The sequence below is a fragment of the Manacus candei genome, unplaced genomic scaffold (assembly GCF_025592945.1).
Source record: "Manacus candei isolate 608988 ecotype Guabito, Panama unplaced genomic scaffold, ASM2559294v1 h1tg000049l, whole genome shotgun sequence".
In the NCBI taxonomy this organism is placed as follows: Eukaryota; Metazoa; Chordata; class Aves; order Passeriformes; family Pipridae; genus Manacus; species Manacus candei.
The window spans coordinates 19,519,931-19,542,529 of record NW_026138097.1 but is presented as its reverse complement, the minus strand read 5'-3'; the positions used below and the strand labels follow the sequence as shown (position 1 = coordinate 19,542,529).

The window sequence follows — 22,599 nt, the reverse complement described above, 5'->3', positions numbered from 1 at the left end:
ACATCTTTTGAGCAGGAGTGCATCATATCTGGTCTCTGCAAAGGAGATTTGCACATTGTTTATCTTTTCAGGAGCTGAACAAAATACATTCAGGTGTTTTAAATTAAAGTAGTGCTCACTGGTGGGGCAGTGTGAGGAGCGGAAAAGGCCTTGACTCTGTGTAAAAACTGTATTATCAACAGTATTCTCTGCACAAATCCAAAACATAGCCTCACACTAGCTATTATGAAGAAAATTAACTTTATCTCAGCCAAAACCAGCAGAGTAACATTCAAGTGTTAAAGTAGTACTATCCTGGACCTTTAAAAAATACAATTGGATTGCTTGATTTTTTGTTTTGGCTAATTTTTAGCATTTGACAGACAGCAATAGCTTTACTAGAAGTTTATTTTTTGTTAAAATAGCAAATGAAACTGATAAATTTACTGCAAGATGTCTCTGCTTTTTTCAGGTATACTCTAAAGCAAAGACAAACATCCAGCATCTAGCAAACTGTTTTGCTTTCTTTCTTAGCACTAAACTGCCTTCTTAAAGTGGTTTCTGTTATACTTTCTCTGCTGCAGGTTCCCAGTGTTCAACAGCATAGTTCCAAAGTCAAACAGTGTGGACTCTGCGTCTGTGATACACTCTCTCAGATTTGGTTATTTGACAAACTGTAAGGTCTGTTTTTGCAAGAACCACTATTGAAACAACTCCCTCTGCAACCACAATAATCCACCTGCACTAGAAACCCCTATGTTCTAGACTGGCTCAGTTTCTCTCCTACTTGTCCACTGATCATACTCGCTGCCAAATAGCTCTCACTTAACTGCAGTCCCATGACGAAAGAGAAAAATTACAATGCTATCAAGTCTGTACAGTATTAAAAAAATATCAGCTGCAGTTTCAGCTACAGTAATGTAAACTAACTATGTTAGTGAATGAACAGCTCTTCCCTCCTAAGCCCATATCACCTCTAACAGCAGAAACCACTTGCAATATAAATAATTCTAGGCCAGATTTTGTGAATGTGTTTTAGTAAGAGCCTGCAGGAACTTTCTTGTTTCATCTGCTTGGCCATGGCCCATGCCTGCTTCCTAACAGTTGCTTCCTAACACACTGCCATACGCTAAAAATGAGAATAACTTTAATATCACCTTTTTCAACTGATTCATGAAGGTGAATGAGTTCCCTCCAGCCAAAATGTAATAAAACAAAAGCAAACTGAAAACAGAATTCCTTAGAAGAAAGTTTACCTCAGGTGTAATGGTTATAAGTGGGCAAGGAACCAGATTCCAAAACAGTGCATTTTTAACTACTTGATGAAAAAGTATAATGTACAAGATCATTGCCTTTTGAGCAAAATGAGTCAAATCATCTTTACCAGCTTCTGTTTCCAATGACTACCAGGCTACAGATTTTGATTACAGGTCTCTTTGAAACAAACCCATCTTTTCCCTAGAATGCAGCAACCAGCAAAAGGATACAAAAAAGAAGGACCTCCGGACATCATCTAGGTGGAGCTCTCGAAACTGAGTTATATCCACAGCATAGGCAAAGTTGAAAACAGCAAGCTGGAAAGAGAGCAGAAGAAATCCATACTGAATATCAACTAATGGACTTTGATAGAGCCACCATATTTTTACTGAAATGAATGAGAAGGAAACCTACTTCCCTATCATCTGTTATTAGAGTATTATAATGAGGACTGAAAACCTTTCCCATATTTTCATTATACTTTAATGAATTAATGAATCTGCCAGAAAGACTGTACAAGTGAGATGATCAAATGAACAGTGGAGCTTCCCCTGTTATCTACACTAAAAATGAACTTCTATGCTTTAGACTTATCATCATAAATATTCCTCCTACACACACACACTTCCACTGCTCACATGAGCATGTAGATAAAGACCTACAGAAATAAAAGACTGCAATTATCCTCATTTGACTTCTTTTGTGAATGAAAATACTAAAATATTCTCCATCTCCTTTACTCAGTTCTCAGCACAATATCATTTGACCTGAAGAGAAGTTATCTTCATGGAATTTAAGAGGTCAGTGAACTGTTTTTCACTAGGGAAAAGAAAAAAATCAAGTAATAGGCATTCAACACAGACAACGTTTTAATTAAAAATAATCTCACATCATCAGAGAACTGAGCCAGATTCTCTAATAATACAAGATTTACTTTGCAGCATATATTAACAGGCTGATGATTTTTTCTAACCTAAAACATGAAGCATGGGTAAGTATTTTTGTTCCTTTCACTTGAAACCAAAAGTTTTAAGTGAATGTTGACATACAGGAAGTGATAACATAAAAAATTACAGCATACCTATGTTCTTTTCATTTCCATTTGATTAATAAAGCATTCATCACTGTTTAATACTGTTTTAATAGAATTTTATTTTACAACAAAGAGAACACCAGACCAACATCACAGATGTCTTTTTACAAGATGCAAAAGATAGAGTGGGGTTCTAGAATGGAAGAGAAAGTACATCCCAGAGATCCCAGACACCTTTAGTTGCAATCATGGCATCATGCTAAATGTACATTTTTACATTCAGATTCCATCCCTATCACTTAAGATGCCACAAAACACGCTCACACTCATCATCCTAGCTAAATGTAGCATAAATAAAAAGTGATTCCTGTTTTTATTTCTGATATTCAGCCTTGAATTGGTAAAACCTGCTCTCTCTCAAATTTCAAAACTGTCTTCCCTGTAAGAGCACTACAAAACCACAGTATGTGTCAGGTTCATTCCGATGATTGACTTGGCTCAGATTTCAATTGCAAAATAATCTTCTAATCTCCCTAATTATCATGAGCTGCAAAAGGAAGGAAAGATGTGTAACAACACTTCTCTTCGAGTGACTCTGGCCACTCCCATGCATCTGTAACCAGGTTGTCTGTGAGCTGCACCAAGGAGGGCTCATTCGGGAGGAGTGGGAGAGAGCTCTGCTCCACACCTATCTGGCTCCAAGGACCCAAACAACTGCAACAAGCACATGGATCTAACCAAAACAATGGTATAGCCACAGTTTGTTAAACCCTTGACCTAACCTAAGAGTTAAGTTGCAGCATGAGCAGCATGGGCTCTGCAAATTGTTGACAATATACTGAGTTTTAAGGTGAAAGAAGTTGTGTTGATTACAAAACTCCCTCTCCAAGTAAATCTGAGAAGGTGCTAGTTCCAGGCTAGTCTCCAGCTCCTTGTTTGTCTAAACAGAGAAAAATCTCCGTCCCTGAACAAAGAGTAGAAGAAAGTCAAATGAAGATTTCTAATATTTCTTATGTGTCTTCTCAGAAATCAAATTATTTTTTTTCAGCCTCTCACTCGTGACTCTGTGACCAGAATAAAAAAAGTACAGTCACATTGTACTTACTCTAAAGAGTTACTGTACCTTATGCTGAATTAGCACTATACTTGATGAACAGAGCTTTGTAGCCTACAAAACATACCACTATATCTTACTAAGTCAAACTGTCTTCCTGCATTCCTAGAAATGGCTCTTATGTGCAGTATTTTCAATAACATAAAGTACAAATCTTCCTTACAAGGTCACATGAAACAGCTGATAAGGGTTTCCCAAACTTAAAGAAATGCAAAGTGTTGCTGTCTGAAAACCACTCAGAATATTTATTTCATTCTCAAAAGAAAAAAAAAAAGATAAAGCTGTTACTTAACCTGATATATCTATCAAGAGCTCTTACCTTTGGTTTGAGTGAAAGACCATAGCGCTGCAGTGCTTCTTGCTCCATATTTATCCACACAAACATCAAACCAAATAGCACCAGTGGAAAAAGAGCTTCATATCTGAAGAGTAACGTAATAATCATAGTAAATGCAGTCACTAACAACTAAACATCAAATGCTGACATGTTTCTTTTCTTTTTTCTTCACACAAAGACTATACCAAGACCTAGTGGTACTCTCTCCCTTCTCTCCCCATTTCTGAGTACCCACGGTTGGTTGAATTTTAAGGTCATACAATAATTAAACAGTAAAAGTATGAGAAATAGAGGGTGCTTCAGCTTTGTTGTGTTTTGCACCCATTTTCTTATTTGATGGCTGCCGCAACATTGTATGAGCACCCTTTTTAATTCTAACAAAACTGGAATAAAGTTAAAAAGAAGTAGAAGAAAAAGAATCACATTTGACATTCATTTTCTGCAAAATGGAAAATTTTGTAACAAGAGCTACTTGGAACCGAGGGGTTACATCCCACTTAGACAGCAACTCTACATTGTATCTCTTTAGGACCTAATCATACAAACTCATTCTGGTGATCTCAGTTTAGTTCTGAGAGAAGAGAGAGGCATCTGTATACTAAAAGATAGTACTCTGTTGAGGAGAGAGGTTCCAAGGAAAGAGGCATGTGTATACTAAAAAGAGTATTACATTTAACCGAACTGAAATATACTGCTATAGCACTATATACCAATCCTTCACAACAGCAGCCCCAAGTCACACTATAACCATGGCCACTAAGCTGTCCTAGCTCCACTCTCAATCTCAGAGGAGTACTTCTGGCTCCTACAGCACTCAAATAGCAAAGTATGAGTGCACTTACGTGAGACATTAAAACCCACAGATAACATAGTGGTGTAGATCGTAATCGGATAATATTTAGTTTCTCCTTGCCCTCTACATCTCTGTTGAACTTCATGGTACATCTCAATTTTTTCTTTGAGGATAAAATTGTAATACTAACACTGACTATGATAATAATACTGACAAGATTGTAAATGTTTTCCTTTTTATTTTTTTTCTCCTTAGACACACACTTGTTTATCTGAAAACAAGAAAATCATCGCAGTTAATCTTAGTATTGTTCCTGTTGGGCTCCCCACTAGTGCAGCTACAGAGCAGTTTCAAGCTGGAACAAAAAATTTTGAATAGATATTCATGTTTAACATCTTGTCATTCTGATAATTAAAACAGAAAGACAACAACAGCTGGGTTGTCAGTAAACAGAAGTACCTACAATCCTCATAATGCCTACGAATTAAATGCCTTCAACTGAGTCAGTGACAACTGGTTGTATGTAACCATGCTCTTCAGTTGGCTTCAATACTTCCACTGACTGCACCTAGAGACGTGCAGAGAGGTGTTATCAGTACATGGTATAAGAGCACCCTGAGGAGAGAAACACTGGATACTTTTGGCACCAAGTACTTTGGCTTTTGTTTTCTTTCTTAAGGCTTATTCCAAAATTTTCTGGTCTATTTGGACACTGTAGGAAGACAGCAGAGAACTGCCAGAACTGTCAATGTTTACGTGGTCTGGTGCAGGGCTAAAATACAAAGAGGGTGATTGCCAGCTTCAGAGGGAACAACATTCATGCTTTATCCGGTAGCCAGCATAGGCTAAGAAGTTGAGTGTAAGAATGTGTGTGCAGTCAGGAGTAACATTAGGATCAAAATCTTAATGGGGAAGTGGGAGGAAGGGGAGGCAGAAGATAAAAGAAAAAAAGAGATGCTTCAACCAAAATGAGAGTATCCACAGGAGGCAGCTATTGCAAAATGTCTGCTGCAAGATATTTAATTCCACTTAATTTTCCAGTGTAATTAAATCCAGAGGATAAGTGGGAGGGAAAGCAGAAAGAATGGTTACTATACTCCCCATTAATTATGCTCTTAAGAGCTACCAAGTCTGAAAGAAAAGAAAGGGTGGGCTGACATAGTGTTTTCTTCATTTAAAACATCAGAGAAGTTGACTTTTATCCAAAAAGAAGCAAGACCTAGTCTTTATAGGAACAAGCATCCCTTTGAAAAAAAATTATTTCCACAAAAATCTCTCAGAATAAAATTTTCCCTCATTTTGGGACTACCTGTTTCCTGTCCCACATCATTTAAGCCATAACTAGACACCAGTGCTGAGCAGCCAGGAGAGAAGCTATTTCCTTTTGTTTGCAAGCAGAAAAGCACATGTCAAAACAACAAAGGACATAAACTAAAACAGACTTTCTTATTTTACTGCAAGATGGCTTGAATACATATCCTTCTAGCCACTGCTTTGTCTAGTTGAAAGGAATGTCAACAAACTAGTGTTTATAATACAAGCAGGAATATGGAAGTTCCCCAGAAATTTTATTTAGTAAACTAAACAAGGAGATAAATGGTGAGACTACAGTTGGAAGCAAATGTTACACCTCTAACAGAACTGTGCATGAGATGAAGCAGCTTCACATACAGCCCTGGATTTTATATGTAAAACCAATCCAAACAGAGTAAGAGTGAAGTACCCTGTGCTGAGGAGCAGGTAGGTGGACATCAGGGAGAGCAATATGCTGAACAGTCGCTGAAAGAGAAACGTGGGGCTCAGTAACAGCAACACTGGGGAAGAAACTGCAACAATAAGAAGAGATCTGTCAGTCACAACATGCAGAACATTTCCTCCTTGGTAGCAAAGTAATATTCTTCAAATCTTGACATTTCATGTACAGAAATTCAATACAGGTCATATATGATCCCCTATTTTCAGAAGTCACTTTAGCTAAAGAAAAACCAATGTTTGGAACGTTTCACATTTATCAAAAGGAATTTTAGTTCTCTATAATTTTAATTCCCTGTCTTTCTACCTCACAGCCTTTATAATTCTCATGAACTGATATTAATAGGTCTGTAAGAAAATGCAGAAGTACTACCCTAAAAACCAGTCAAACTTGACTGTTTAATACTCCTCTGAGAGCCCCTTACCATGGCCCTGAGGACTTCTGGCAGCTTGAAAACTGCAGTGACAGAGCCACTGCTCCGTTGGATTACAGTCATAGAACAGCTTAGGTTGTAAAGGACTTTAAAAACCATCTAGTTCCAACCCCCCACGGGCAGGGACACCTTCCACTAGACCAGATTGCTCAGAGTCCCATCCAATCTGGCCTTCTATTCCTTGTAATTAGATTAGGAAACCTGCCACATTCTGAGATGCAACTGAAAATACTGGTAATAAAGATACAGAAACCATCAACTTATTAGCTTCTCTACTTGAAAGTTTTAAAACAGGAGTATTTAAAGACCTACAAGGGACATATCTGTCATGACTCACACCTCTTGCCTTCAACTTATAATGCATTTCTCTAATGCAGATGTGAGGTCTTAAGAGTAGCATGTCACTCCTTAGTGCAGCCCATGGCTCAGTTGCCCAGTCAACACTTGTTAGCAGAGTCCATGCTGCCCCTAAAGAGACTCCTCTAGCTGGGAAACCTCTGCAGATCAGAATAGGGACTAACAGTTTGCAAGAGGTGAGGACAACTGGGAAGAGAGGAAATGGGACACTGCAACAGCAACTAAAGAGGAAGAAAAACAGAGGAAAAGTGGCCAGTGCTTTAAGGAAAGGGAGAAGGAAAAGCATTGCTGTGATTTAATCTTTAAACATGATCTTTTTTTATATGAGAATTGTATGTTTATAAGGAAGTATGCTGACAAATAACGTTCATGTGATTCTTCATTGCAGTATAGTACCCTCACATTATTGAATCATTCAAAGATTTCATCAACAGTAAGTCATAATTAATAATCACTCTAAGGAACAGAATAAAACTATAATATATGGAAAGTGCTCCCTTACTATTATAATCAAAGTATACATGAGTATTTACAGTAAACAAATCAATGAAAGAGAAATGAGGCGGTTTCTAAATCCTGTGGGTCAGTATGTTTTATTTCCTGGCTTTCAGCCTTGGCCACTGCTACAATTACAGAATAAGTGACTTCAAGGATGTTCCAGAAGGCCTGACTCAAGGAGGAACTCCAGGGACCTCACTGCAAGTCAGAACAACTGGAAGTAAATTCAGCATGGCAACTGGCCTCTGTGAATGACACTCAACATATCAGACGTGCAACACTCTCTGAGTGCAATCATAGATGAGAACAGATGAGTGGCTGGTAGGTGATAATTAGCCTTTCCCTTCCATCTCTGATGTGACACATCAGATATTAACCAGAAAAAGACATATAGGTTTCCCACTGATGAAAATTTTAAGATATAATATAAATTTAGAAATATTGCTAATACAAAGATGGTTCTGAAGAACATGGATAGCAGCTGGATTAACTTTATACGTTACCGTTTTACCTCTATGTTAGTGGTTAACATACACTACATGAATCATATGGTGTAACAGCTAAAGCCAGTTGGACACAGATCTGCAGGAACCCATCTATCATGAATCATTTGCCTGATTCTCCAAATACCATTCTTTCTTAAAAATAATTAATTTTAGATCTAAGTTAAAATTTAAACAAAATAGGCTTCATATTAATCAGAACGAATAGCTGGGAAGGGGGCAAAAAGTCTTATTATCATACTGACATGATAATAATATCAGTATTATTATGAATAAATACTGATAACTGTGTTTCTGGTTCTATAAATACACAGAGAGTTGTAAAATCAGAGTTCAGTAAGTAACAGTGCTATTCTTCCACAAGTAAGCAAAAAGATGAAGAGGAGTTTGACCACCTGTAATACCATCAACCTTGGAAAAGCTACAGTTGACTTTGGTACCTTAATTTGTGGTACACACTAGGAACAAGGCAGGTGCTAGTTGTGGTTATGGCAATGTCAAGGCACTTCTCTCCAAGAGGAGTGTTGAGGACATGTTGGATGGCTTAGTGTTTTACCTGCTTACTTCTGTGTTTAATTATGGAAAGCAATTTCAGCAAGTACACAAAGCTCCTGCCTTGTATATCATATTCAGTTAGAAAGATTACTTCCAGTATGAAAGACTTTGCTAAAATATTCAATACTACTGCGGCAGCAAGTAGACTGTTTGGTACCTACAGTTTACTTCACTGTTAAGTTTTATTTTTATCATCACCCACAGCAAAGAGAATATCTAATATACTTTTTTCTCATAACTCCAAACCTCTCTGACTGAATCATCTCTTAGATGAAAAATGTTTCTCTTTCATCCTTACACAGAAGAGAAATATAACCTTTATGTTCAATTCCTGCTCCAGTAAGCCAAGCAGGACTTCATTGATTTCATTGACTTTACAACTGCAAGAAATTCATCCACACAGAGATCCCCATTTAGCTTAGCAGGCTTCAAAGGGTTAGGAAAGCATGATGGAAAGGAAAATGCTCCAAAGAAAATCACACTACTAAGGAAGCGTTGTCTATACACACACTGATCACAATCACTGGAATTAATCTTGAATCCGTTTGCTCAAACAGAAGCAGGATTGCTAAAACTGACAAGATCTGCTTAAGTTAAAACAATGTCACCAGTACAGGAGCATACAAGACATCCAGCAACTAGACAACGTGGGTCATAATTCTTTAATTAAGTTATGTTTAAATTCCTGATCTTGACTTCTAGCAAAGAGCTGCTATCAAACTGTGCATGGGATACATTTAGCTCTAAAACAAATTCCATATTTCAGATCACTAAGGGTAAACTATGCTTAGCATTTTCTACTGGAGCCCTACAGAAATTATTTTATAGCTGAAATATGAAAGATATTGCTTTACTGTATTCCACAACCCCAGTGACAATTACATTTGCTCTGTTTAATCATAGTAAGATTACTATGGAGAGGTGAAAAATCCATGGACTTGTGAGTTGCTTTTTTCTTTAATAACTAGGCTCTAACAGATATCAATCACACACTAGCATCATTATTTCACAGGTATTTTTCAAGGCAGCTCTCAAAACCACTTCCACACCTCAAGAGTCTCTCCCAGCAGCTGCAACTTCAAGTTTGCCTTGAAATACAGCAACAATCTTTCCTCATTTCCCTATGCTTAACTGGATTGCTTGTAGAACATCTCAGATCACCCTTATCTCCCAACGAAAATATGCTTATGCTCCAAGTGAAACAAAAAGGGAATTTATACCATTCCATCTCTAAAAGGGGTCTTCAAGATATTCTGTATACTCAAAAGATAAAGCTACTTGTAAATCAAAGGTATTTGCAATTTATCACAAACATACAAAGGAGTAAAATTTTAGAAGACTAACACATTCCTCAAAAAAACTCACTTAGGAAAGCAAACACACAGAGGAACTACTGGGAGTCAAATAAAGGAAAGTAAAATGGTAATGAAAAAGCAACATCATCCCCCATCCAACCCTAGACTCTGCAAACTGTCAGACAGAAGTTTGAGAGGGAAGATTTTCTTACCTAGAATCATCCAGCTAATAATTTGATTCAATACAGGCAATCCCAGTTTTTTCTTAAGACTGTCATGGGTACTGCTCACAACATATGTTGAAAGAGCAATACTCAACATCTAGAAAGAAGAAATGAAACACAACATTAATGTATGGATCTCTTCCATCCCATACTAAATACATAAATATGCTTTAGAGTTGCATAAACACCTCTTCTGGATCACCTTAAAAACAGGAAGTCTGATATGTAGTGTTAAGAATTTTTAACTCTTTATAATTTGCAATTATGAGCTTTTTAAAACTTCCTTCTAGTTTATTTTTTATTAGTATGCTTATTATTATTTATTTGTGCTACTTTAAAATAGCATACACAAGGACCCTGGATCACTGATTTGACATGACATGCTCTTTGTCAAGAGTAACTACTTAAACACTCATGCAAACCACAGCAAACATATGCCCCCAGCTTTTAAAGGTGCACTTGTCCTCAAACAACCACCACCAAGAACAAGTAGAACCTCTGGCTCTGCTGCAGTATCAGGTACAGGGCAAAGGGGAAGGGTACTCAAGGTAAGAGCTTTGCATGGGCAAAACTGCTCCAGTAAGAAGAGAAGCAGCAGCAGAAGAGATTGGATTAAGGGACGGAAAGAAGCTTCTTTTCCCCCCTCCAATTAAATTGTTTGAGCCCTGTGCCCTGGAGAAGCAGGGAAGCTGAAGAGGGTTTTTTCCTTGACTAATTCAAGAGACACCATTCAGTCACCAAGTACATGCAAAAAACCTTAGGAAAATTACTTCATGAGTCAGTTACTTTTGAAAGGTGACAATTATGCAAGAAAATGCTTGAGCCAAGTTTTCAATTACTGCTATTTATTCACAACTCTGCAGTTCCACTAAAAGGCAAATCAAGCATGCACAGTACTTCACAAACATGTGCTTTAAAACTGCATTACAAGATGTAATTGCTGTTGTGGCTTTTTCAGTGTGCAGCAACTACCCAGTGTTCACATCCATCACTTTTTGCCGTATGAATAGTTGCTATTTTTCTGCTAGACGAAGTGATACCTAGGTATCAGCCCAGAGGATACACTTAGCAGTCAGCATTCATTTTTGGCCAGTCTCACAGGTGCTCAATATCTGCTGCTTCTATTTAATTTGAGGCCACAAGAACACGTACCTTGTATTTCTCTGTGACATCAATAACCAAGGTCAAAACAGTAGGCATCCAAAAGCACAAGGAAATGGACTCTTTAGTCCTCTGATATTAATTTTGGATACTTTTGCTGTATTCAGGCCTTTGATACATCTTTTCAAGTTCTTTTAGTGTCACAAGCTCGGGTAATCCCTCCGCTATCCCCCTAGACACTGGTGCAGTCACTTTGCACTCACTTTGTGTCATGACCCATAACATATCTTGTGCCTTGGAAGACTTGTGATGACCTGGGCACATTAGTAAACACAGTGTACTGCTGCAAATCTATACCAGTGTCCACAGAAGGGCTCTGCATCTGCTTTCAAGAATCCTGTGTAAACAGTTTAAATAATGTTCAAATTAGTCTTGGCTTTTACCAACATCTCTGTCGAACAGAGTAGAAGCAACATGGAGACAGAAACAGTTAACAAACAGCTAAGAAACTGTCTTCCTTCATCCTTCACAACCTTCTCTGAAGCTCAGAGATTATTTTTGAACAGCTTAAGAGCAGGTCTCTGAGACACACTCATCCGTAGGTCACAGCTAGAATGGGGAAACCAAGGATGACACCTGCAGTCCCGATACCGTCAGCAGCTCTGTCTGGGAGTTTTCCTAAGCATATATCATGGAAACAACCCACAGGCATAATGGTAGAAGAACCAGCATCATTAGCTGGGTACAAGGTGGGTTGAAAAGACCCTTCCTTCCCCTGGTTCCAACAATATGACATGGATTTCTTCTGTTTACTTCTCCCCCTATTCAAAAGATGTGTATATGTTATACTTAGGGACATGGTTTAGGGGTGATCTTGGCAGCATTAGGTTAATGGTTGGACTCAATCTTACAGGTTTTTTCCAACCAAAATGATTCTATAATTCTAATTTAGAGGAGAAAACTAATAAACTGATCACCTTGGACACACATGAAGTTCAAGCCTCCTAGGAATAATAACTTGGTCCAACATTATCAAGCAATGGAAACAGCAGTGTTTTCAGTAGTGCAGCAAAAACTGGACATCACCCATGAAACTGCTGGCAGAGAGAAACTGGTGCTCTCTCCAACAAAAAAATTAAGTTGTACAGTAGCACTGCAGTAGCCTACTGATGGATTATGAATGACTCCTGTTTTCATCATTCCTGAAGCCTTGGTGACCTCTCAGAGATCATAGAATCAAAGAATTGTTTACGTTACCTTAGGTTTAAATCAGTGAGCCCAAAGAACAGCACTGCCAACTCCACCACTAAACTATGTCCCTAAGTGCCACATTTACATGTCTTTTAAATACCTCCAGGAATGGAGACTTCTCCACTTCCCCAGGCAGCCTGTTCCAATGCCTGACAACCCTTTCTGCGAACAATTTTTTCCTAATATTCAATCTAAGTCTCCCATGGTGCGACTTAAGGCCGTTTCCTCTTGTCCTATCACTTGTTACTTGGGCGAAGAGACCGACACCCACTTCACTAGAAGACAGAAGGATAATTAACCAAAAGGCAATTTCTTGCCAGAGTAAAGAAAATTCAGTAAAAAAATGTTATTCCCTCTTTAATGATCTCAAAAGAAAAGCTGACAAACTCTTGGCAGTTTTCAAAAATGGTGAGGGTGTAACTAGTACCTTCTACCTCCAGCAGTGACATGTATCAAAACTTCAAAATTAGGTCTAAACATAACTGAAGTTTTTGTAACAGAAATGTAAATGTAACCCTATGAAGTTACTCAATACTCAAGTATTTTTACTTTAAAAATGTCTCTATTTACATATTTAGATAGTTTTAATGAAAAATCTTTTTGATCATGCTGTTTTGTTGCCTAAGACTTTTTTGTTACTTTAAGGCTAATATCTATGTTGAAAATCTACAGTGTGTATGCACAAAAAAAGTGAATAAATGAGCAGCTTGTAAGTGGCCTCTTAGATTCATACAGGTGTTTGTTAAGGTGTACACTCTGTCCCATCCATGGAGAAACCAACACAAAAATAACACAGTTCAGGACCACATCAGAGGGAATTATCTTTTCTATGAAGGACTACCCACAAACTGGCAGGTTTTTCACCTACTCTGATGGTATCTGCCAGCTCAGGTTTCTTTTTGACCAAAAGCAGAGCAATTACTGTAATGGAACAAGCTTTGTTCCTTACAAGGCATGATATTTTCACTACAGGCTAATTCCCAGATGAAAAAGGAAGCTCACTTGGACAAAAAAGAACAAAGTTTTCTTCAGAAGAGAAAAAGTTCATCATAGCATGACAAAAAGCCTAGGCTATGCTGAATCCCTTTCTTTGTGTGATTGAAATAGGAAGACAACTGAAAAGGGAAGTGTCTTTATTCAGATGTAATTCCAAAATAATTTGTGAAGAACAACTCAGGCAAATAAGAACTACTTGAGCCTTTATGAAATATTATCTTATTTCTTGTAAGAAAATGCATCTCATCCCCAATCAGCAGATGCAAAAAATTGAGGTGAGGTAAAATGAAAGATTTAAAAGAGGGTTCTTGCACACAGACACCACCAAAACAAAGAGAAAAATTATTAAAAACCAAAACAAACCAAAACAAAAAACCAAAACAAACCAAACAAAAAACCTCCAACAAACAAAGCCAAAAAGAAGTCATGGGATCCTGATCAAAGCAGCAAAAAAGTTTGGCCAGAAAAATAGAACTTCCATTTTGCTAAATGGAAAAAATACACAAAACCAGCTAGACTCCCCAGCCATTCCTTTTCCACTGTGTAATTCAAAGGCTTTTAGTCAGAGCTGAACCTATAAAAGGTGTTAGCAGAGCAGTCAAGGAAATCCCCAAGAAAAACCATAGGAGTAAGGGACACTGCATCTTCTGCTTCAGTCAATACTTGGAAAAAAGTGGAACACAGAGAAGAAAGACCTACAGTGAATTCATCTATCTTCTCATTCCCCAAAATGAAGAAACATCAAAGAAACAATCTTAGTTTCCTCTCTAGGAAGGAACAATATTATGAGAGGAAAGCATAACCTTCAATGACTGCCTCCAAACACCACCTGTGGGGGAGCTGCAAAAACCTACTTTTACAAAACCCCTTGGCAGATGCAAAGCAAGAACCTGATTGAGTGCACTTATGGATATGCATGTCAGTGCCCTGATTACTGTCTGTCACTGCAAAATAGGTATGTTTCCTTTGACTAGAGGACTCATCTCACTCTTAAAACCGTCTGGGAGTTTTAAATCAAAACTCGAGATTTCCAAATGCTCTAAACAAGCATTTTAAAAATTACCCCTTCCTGTTCCCACTGAGAAGTCCAACTCAAAGGAAAACATACAAGGAGAATGAAGGAATTCTGTTGCCTAGAAATACTTCAATTCCGACAAGCATTTTCCTTTCATATTCCTGTATGTTTCAAAGCAACTAAATGCAACCTAAACTCAAAACAAGGTATTTATTTAGAAACATGTATAATGCCTCTGTAATGTCCTTTTCTCACCTCTCAGTCCTTTCCTTACCCAAAGTGTGAATGGTGGAGCCCATGTTTTCCATTCCCAAGTAAGGTGCTGAAACAAAAGTCTAATAGAGACTAGTAATTAGATGTCACTGTTGTAAAGTATCTTCCGATTGAGGGGCAATTTGAGGAACTTTATGATCTTCTTAAATGTTGGGAGAAAAATTAAGACATTACTTTCTGAACAAGAAGGTGGAACATTTTCATCTACTTAAGTACCTCAGGCCTCTGTGAGTGAATTTCCTGATTCTCTAAGTTTGCCTAAGAGTACTCTGGCATTACTTTTTTACTACAGATCTATTTCTTCATCATCTTAACTTTTGAGCTCCTCCACGAAGTTACACCACACGAGATGTTGCAGCAGTTGTGTGCTGAGTTGAGTTAGCTAGCTGCCCAACCAGCTGCTCCCTCCCTCCTTCATCCAGTGCAAGCTGTTTTCAGGCACTCTGGTGAGAAATCCATTGACGATTCTACACTGGAAATATATGTTCTAAATGCTTAGGAAAAGAACTGACATATCTTTTCTGCATGTAAGCTGTGAAATTTCAGAGAAAACACTACCACATTTTACATGCCTTCATGCTCAGGTAAAGGCATTTTAACTATTCATTACTGTTTCCCCTCCTCCTTTCAACCAATTTGAGCTCTATACCTAAATCACTGATATAATGAATGCATAGCTTAGCTCAATAAGAAACTCCAGGACACACAAAGTCATAACTAATAAAGCTGGTCCTGAAATAAAACCATTATCTTGTAATGAGTAGAAAAGGAAAAAAAAAAAAAGAGGACAGTAGGCATGTAAGCTATTATTAGAATGTTAAAGCTCTCTAGAACTTAATTAGCAGCTACTCTGAAAAAATCTACTTATTCAATGAAGCTATAAAGAAATAAAAATCTTATTTTTCATCTGAAAGACTTAACCAATGGAAAGCCAGCTTAGTATCAGTCTCACACTGTTATTCTACAGCAAAAAACTGGAACTGGTTCAGCCCCCTGAACCAGTAAGCCTGTCCTTAGTGTGCACATGCAACTACTGCAAAGGTCGCTAGAACTTACGTACACAGATCAAAGACAGGACAAACTCTCAAACTCTCCAAGCAAAGCATCAAAATATGTACACACATCTATATATCAATCAATATAAATACACACAGGATGGGCTTTTGGGAACACAGCATGATGGTAATTACACACGTGCACATGGTTCTCTTGAAATAGTCAAGGGGGAAACTCTTAGAAACAATAACTTTCTTCTTGAAAATTGTGGCCTTGATAGGAACATGCTCTTAGAAAGTAAGTAAAAATTTGCATGTAAAAATTTGAGAATTACTGAAAAGTAGCAACTGACCTGATAAAAATATACTTTCAGATCTTCATTATTTCTGTACTTATTTGCCAATGAGAAGCAAGAGATCAAGAGGGTCAGCAAACCAGCTGCTATTCTGCAAAAGCAAACAAAAGAACAATAAAATTCCAGCAAATATAATCAAAAGTCTTTTTTTTGCTGCTGTACACTGCCTTGTTGCACTTTACTTCCCACACCAGATTCAACCCCAGGAGAGCTTTGGCTTTCCTAAACTATCCTGCATACTCAGACAGTGTCTCTAGGTTCCTACTGGATCATTTGACCCTGCTTCCACCTCCTATATACTTCTTTTTTATGACTGAGCTGAGTCAGGAGCTCCCTGTTCCTACCATACAAGTTTTATTAATGTACTGAGAAGCTCTAACCTGACATATAGTGCCACTGCTCAAGAACAGATGCACCTGTTTCTCACTGGCACTCTGATTTCTCCCTCCTGTATCTTCTCTCCCAGAATCAACTTATCTTCAACATCTAGAAGTGTCACATATACATATATTTTTAATTGTTGCTTCAAGCTTTTTCAGCTTCAAAACTCCCTTGAAAAGATTCAGACAAGCACAAAGTGTTTCAGAGGTGCAATGTTTCATTAGAAGAAAAAATAGAAAGCCTGGGCAAGGTGAATATAGAGAAATGTCAGGGAGGAAGATCTGAAGGTAATTTAATTCTATTGTGATTTCTAAGCTGTGCACAAATGTTTTAAAGAATAGCAAAACCTCAGTTTGGACCAGCAGAAATACATATATGTGTATATACAGTTGAGAAGCTGTAATACAGCCAAAGCAAATCTGTCTTGAATATTTGTAATGTGCCCAAGGATCGAGACTAAGAAGGGTTTTCAACAGATGGATTTAAAACACAGTGAAAAAAATTAGGCAGAATGTCAATAATCTTGGAAATATCTGGGCTCATAACTCTACCTGTAATCATATATTACTACTCAAATCCCATATTTCACTGAGGATCAGGTACCCTGGCTCTGGTGGGGCACAGTATCTTCTGCAGACAGCAGGAGCCATTGCAGTCCATTCAATTCAAGTCTCTATCGACAGTAAATACAATGACACCACAAGCCTAACCCTTCAGACCAACTACCCGGATTGCATCCAGATATGAGAGTATGTATGATCAAAGAGTAGCTCACAAGAGGAGAAGGAGAGATGACAAAGATGCACTAGAAGAAAATGTAAATCAATAACTGTTAAAAATCAGACAAGCAACACCATAAAGGAAAAGTCAAAACAGAGAAGTAGAAGTGGAAAAAGAAGAGACAAAGGAGACACTGAGGAAGAAGAGAGCTCTGCCTATCCTGTTTGTTCTATTTCCCTGAATATCTCATTAGGTACAGAGTGTTATTCAAAGATAGATTATTCAAAATTAGACGGACAAATTCAGAAAGATGGTATCAAAAATAAATTGCTTTTGGCTAAATGCTCTTATTCATGTCAGCGCTATTTACCAGGTTTGCACCCCAGTGAAGCTCCTCCTTTAATGAGGACCTTTATTTTCATGTAAAATGTGCAAATTTTTGTGTTGTGAGAAATGTTTCCCTTGACAAGAAATTACAGATTAACACAAAGACCAAATGGATGTGGCAAAAGAATTAAGTCTATTCTCATTCACCTTAGTGAGTAACAGAGGTCTCTATAGTCATGTTATTTAAATTCTGAATTTCAACGCCTGTCTCAGACAGCTTTCAATAATACAATTCCTCACACATATCAAAAGACAGCCTCAATTTTGAATATCGAAGAGGGAAATAAAAAGTTTAAAGAACAAAATGAGATTCTTACACCAGAGGAATGTTTGGTTCTCTTCCTACAATAGGCATTAATGGAAATATTGCAAGGAGCACACACAGAAGAGTCCAGATCAATGCTCTTGTCTAAAAAAAAAGAAAAACAAATGGGATTTTTTTGAGATCATGTGAACAGACAATGGTCTAATCATAAAGAAATATTCAGTGAACTACTAATGGCTACTTGCATCTCCCACAAGCAAAAACCCCCGCATCTCTCAAGAGTAAAATTAACTAAAAAAGGGATCATTGATATTACAGCACTTCAATTTAATACAGAAAAGAATCTCATTTACACAGCTGTCAAAATCCCATCAAAGACAATGATAATTAAGCTAAGTTTACACTTGTAAGCACTTTCTCAAAGTGTGGCCTTCACACACATTGCAGGAGCCAGAAATCTGATGAGTGACCTAACAGAAGAAAGACATAAAACTAATGTCCTCAGAAGATTGCAGCAGTTAACTAATCAGCATTGAGAGAGAATACTCTGAGAATATGGTAACATTTTCCAGTCTTTGAATCTGTGTGCCATTTGATTTAACCACTATAATCATCTAAGCAGTTCTCTAAACCCTTTGCCAGGAGGAAAAAAACTCAAACCATTATCCCAGGTATTTTAGTTAAATAAAAACATTAAGAGCTAGATCATTTAAAGTTTTCAAGCTCAAGTCAAACTGGCATTCCTGAAAGGAAATTTCAGTGCTGCAAAACATCTTCTGTGCATACCCAGCTTTAAGACAAGTTACTTGATTACTCAACTGTAACAAAAATTGTAAGTAAACAAATCCAAGCCTCCACTTCGACAGTTCCTGCAGAACAAGACTTAGCAACTTGACTCCTTTTTTTTTTTTCACCCTAGAACCCTAGGTTTTAGGTATCCCATGAAAAAAGAGATGATTGAATAAACTAATGGAAGAAATTAAATAAAATTAAATATCTTAAAGATTGTGCCACTTCTCATCCATATCTAAGAAAATGGAGCTTTTTCCCTGGGAAAAACAGTACAGAAAGCTGGCTGTGAGGAACAATGTGTGCAAGCTGACTGCAGACAATGATGAATTGACAAGCGTTTTTCAGTTATCCTCAATTTTTTTTCTTTTTTTAATAAATGATCATATTACTTAAATGGTGACCAATTGCACATGTCAACATTATTGTTATTGTGACAGTTTGATAAATGATGTGCACTTCATATGATCAAGTCAAGCATTTTTTTGTTATTAACAACAGAAAACTGATAGCTAATTCATAGCTACCCCAAAATTCTTAAGCAGTCTTATTATCTATGTTGTATTACAGACCTCTCCAGATCATATTAAATTTCCTTGCTTTGCTACATGCTGCTCATGACAGGATCAGAATAAAAGCATAAATTGAACAGGAACCTAAAGCAGCATTCCAAAGAGACCAGTTCCAACATCCTAAGATGTAATTCATCAGTTCACAGTTTCAAATGCTCTGCTTAAGCAAAGCAATACAGTACCTTTGCTTGAACCCAGAGCTGTGTGATCACTGGCCAGCCAGCAAAAACAAGAAGACCAACAGTAAGTGCAGAGCGGTAGAAAAAGCTGAAGACCTAATTAAAAAAAAAAAAAAATCCAACAGAAGACTGAAAATCAGGGACATTCATTTCTCAAAGAGTTGGAATGCTAGAAATGAGATACCCTGTTGATACATATGGATCAAATACTTACTAGTATTTCAATTCCCAGTATACAAACCAAGAGGAATCCTATAGACTGACCAATACGAAGCGATAAGACATTTGTGGCCAGGTCTTGAATAACAGGAATTCTGTTAAAAATGATGGAACAAGACAATATTTATTTTTTAAAAAACAGAAATAACATAAATTTTACCTCTGAAGGGCAAGGAAGGGGTCAGAGCACAAAAGAAGTTACAGATATTGTTGGTCATGCCTGCTGTTTAGAAACGGAGTGGGTGATGGTCAGAGGATCCTTCTGTCCAGCTTTACTTGATACAAAATCAAAAATAAAACCCTCCTGCTCTTTTCCTCCCATTTCTGGCACATCTTTGTCAGTATTTGGACAAGCTTCAGATTATTCTCCATCCAAATTCACTCTGAGTTTATGAATATTTTTGGTTATGTTTTGCTTAATGTCTGTCATAACTGATGAAACATTCAGAAGGTTTAGAGAGAGAAAAAAAATTCCCTGTTAGCTTTTCCAGTGTTTTATGAGACAGCTCATTATCTAACTGCAGTTGGTCTCATTTTCTCTGAATAATACTGAAGTGGTATCTACAAATTGCCAGTAGATCAGGAAAGTAATAGGAATCAGAAGGTAACAAGTATTTTTGGGTTTGGAGTAAAAGGAGACCCAAAGAAGACAAATTTGTTTCAATATGGGAGCACATTCCTCAACATGACTGGAACAGGTTCTCCAAGAGCAGCTGGAGTTCAGCACACTTGACACTTTGCAGGATCAGACTATTTCAAAATTGCTGAAGAAAAGGAACAACCAGTTCCATTTTACAAAATAACTCAGCTGCTACAGGTATTTGCCCAAGATTTTAGCACTCTTTTACTAGAGTTACAAGAGTACTACAAACATTTTGTCTTGGAAATACTTTAATTTATTTTTTATAATAGAAAAGGCATCTTCTAGAATTGGCAGCTGTATCAGTCAGTTTGGAAACTACTCGATGTCAACTGAAATATAAACCAGAGTCCTTTGGAATGGCTTAGGAAACATTTCAGGAAGTTTAATAGAATTGTATCTAACTTTTTCCCCAAAGTTATGGGAAAAATTTAACTCTCAACAATAAGGGAGCCCAGACCTGGTCTTGTAAAACAGTAGTCATAAATTGCATTCTTTACTTACTCTCTCACAACTGCATACCATACTGGTACTGGCAAGAGACAGTATACATAGTATGTCCAAGGACATGTTTGAATCAACAGGAAAAAAGCTATTATCATTCCAGCAAAGGCAAAACCATAGAAGAGAACAGTAGATTTCTGAAAAACAAATGGTTGGACAAACATTCTTGAAACAGCAATAATATATTTTAAACTACACACGATTTTCCATTTTTTTAGTTACACAGTAAAACAAATGCTATTTTAACACAGCCACACAAGCTGTCATGTGGCTATGTACACAGCTCTGAACAAAGTTGTCAGCCAAATTAAAAAAAAACCCAACCAACAGCAGGATTTGAAGATGTAATTCTAAATACATCTCTTCATAAGGTCCTCCAGTAAAATCTGCACAGGAAAAGCAAATCTGTACAAACTGGAAGCCCAATATATGCAATGTTATTTATGTTCCATGGAGACTTGAAATCCATCTGCAGTCAGAGATGCTAAGGGTCTTGGAAAAAAGAACTCTCAAGTTTAGATTCTAAAAACAGACTTGGAGTTCAGCCTTTGGAGTTCAAGTTCATAGCATTACGGTCAAAGGGTTTAATGAAAATTCCATCAGGATGTTTCCTTCTCCTACTTGAGACATTTGTAAGAGAACTAATTAAATTAAAATACAAAGCATTAACTCCTACCGGAAAAACCCACAACTATTCAGGATCTAGGAACAGCTACTGAAGGAGGCTTGTGACCAGCCTTCCACAGGAGAAACTGCCTTACTCAAAGAACCCACAATTTCAAAATACAACAGTGGACTAGCACTGCATAGCACTGAAAGGTAGCATAGCTATAACTGTTAATATACTTAATCCTAACTTGAAACTCCTGCTTTGGGCTTTTCTTAAAAAAAAAATAAATCAGATGTGGGATCAGAACGTTATGTACTCAAAGAAATACATTCTCAGATTGAGAGTACTGTAAGGAGGAACATCAAAAAGTAAAAGGAAATTTTTAAAATTAGTTATCTAAGATTGGTAGGTCAGTTCTCGATCATCAGATAGCAGCAATCTCTTGTTTGTGCAAAGACGAGCATTAAAAAGTCACACTGCATCTGCCTTTTATCTGGTCATTGAACTGCTCTTCCTTATTCAGGGACATTCAGACATGAGAAGAATTAGATTATGTACAAGTTTTAAATAAACAATTTTGTCTGTACGTAATGCAACTTGATATAGCAAAGACTGATTTAGTGACCGAGCAGTCTTCGTGTACTGTGTAGGTAATGACAAAGACACTCTTTTCTTCTACAGAAATGCTAGTTTCTTTGAAGAGTTATGTAGACAGACAAACAACCAAGCTAAATATGCTGAAAAGAAAAATCAATTACCAGTTCACATAGACGGATTAACATCTTTTCTCCCACACCCTCCTTGTGACATACAACTGCCTTGATCTAAACTGACAGTAAATGTAAATTCTAAATGATTTTTAAAATAGAATTTCTCCTAAGATATGCCATTAAATTAAGAAAAGATATGTCTTATGGAAAGCTGACAGTGCAATTTTGCTTTATGAGTTTTAAATTGTACATTTGCTGACATGTAGACAGAATGAATATGTATACATGATAGGCACACAATATAATTTATCACTGAATGAGTAAGCACATACAATCAACATTTTAGTCCATATAGGGATATAAATATTACAGAGTACAATAGAGTCGGTCATGCATTGAAAATGGAAACCAGATTTGCATTTTCTGTGGATGTTTAAAATAGATCAAAAGGCTATGCTTCTTGCTAAGCAAAACAGCACTACTACACCAAAAGAAGTTTCTTTCA

At 37.2% G+C, this 22,599-nt stretch overlaps 1 protein-coding gene across 6 annotated transcripts in view; it reads right to left on the bottom strand.

The window, feature by feature from the left end:
- PIGN (phosphatidylinositol glycan anchor biosynthesis class N) overlaps positions 1-22,599 on the bottom strand; it is a 102,261-nt gene that overhangs the window by 17,083 nt on the left and 62,579 nt on the right. For all 6 annotated transcript variants that reach the window (XR_007906621.1, XR_007906622.1, XR_007906623.1 and 3 more), the window contains 9 exons: positions 20,775-20,911; positions 19,626-19,725; positions 19,415-19,507; positions 17,924-18,015; positions 16,116-16,209; positions 10,120-10,228; positions 6,237-6,339; positions 3,703-3,805; positions 1,467-1,553 (listed from right to left, as the gene is read on the bottom strand). Coding sequence is in view for 3 of the 6 variants with exons in the window: in XM_051799370.1 (XP_051655330.1) it covers positions 1,467-1,553; positions 3,703-3,805; positions 6,237-6,339; positions 10,120-10,228; positions 16,116-16,209; positions 17,924-18,015; positions 19,415-19,507; positions 19,626-19,725; positions 20,775-20,911 (918 nt within the window). In the remaining 3 variants the exon portion in view is untranslated. The remainder of the gene's footprint in view (positions 1-1,466; positions 1,554-3,702; positions 3,806-6,236; positions 6,340-10,119; positions 10,229-16,115; positions 16,210-17,923; positions 18,016-19,414; positions 19,508-19,625; positions 19,726-20,774; positions 20,912-22,599) is intronic.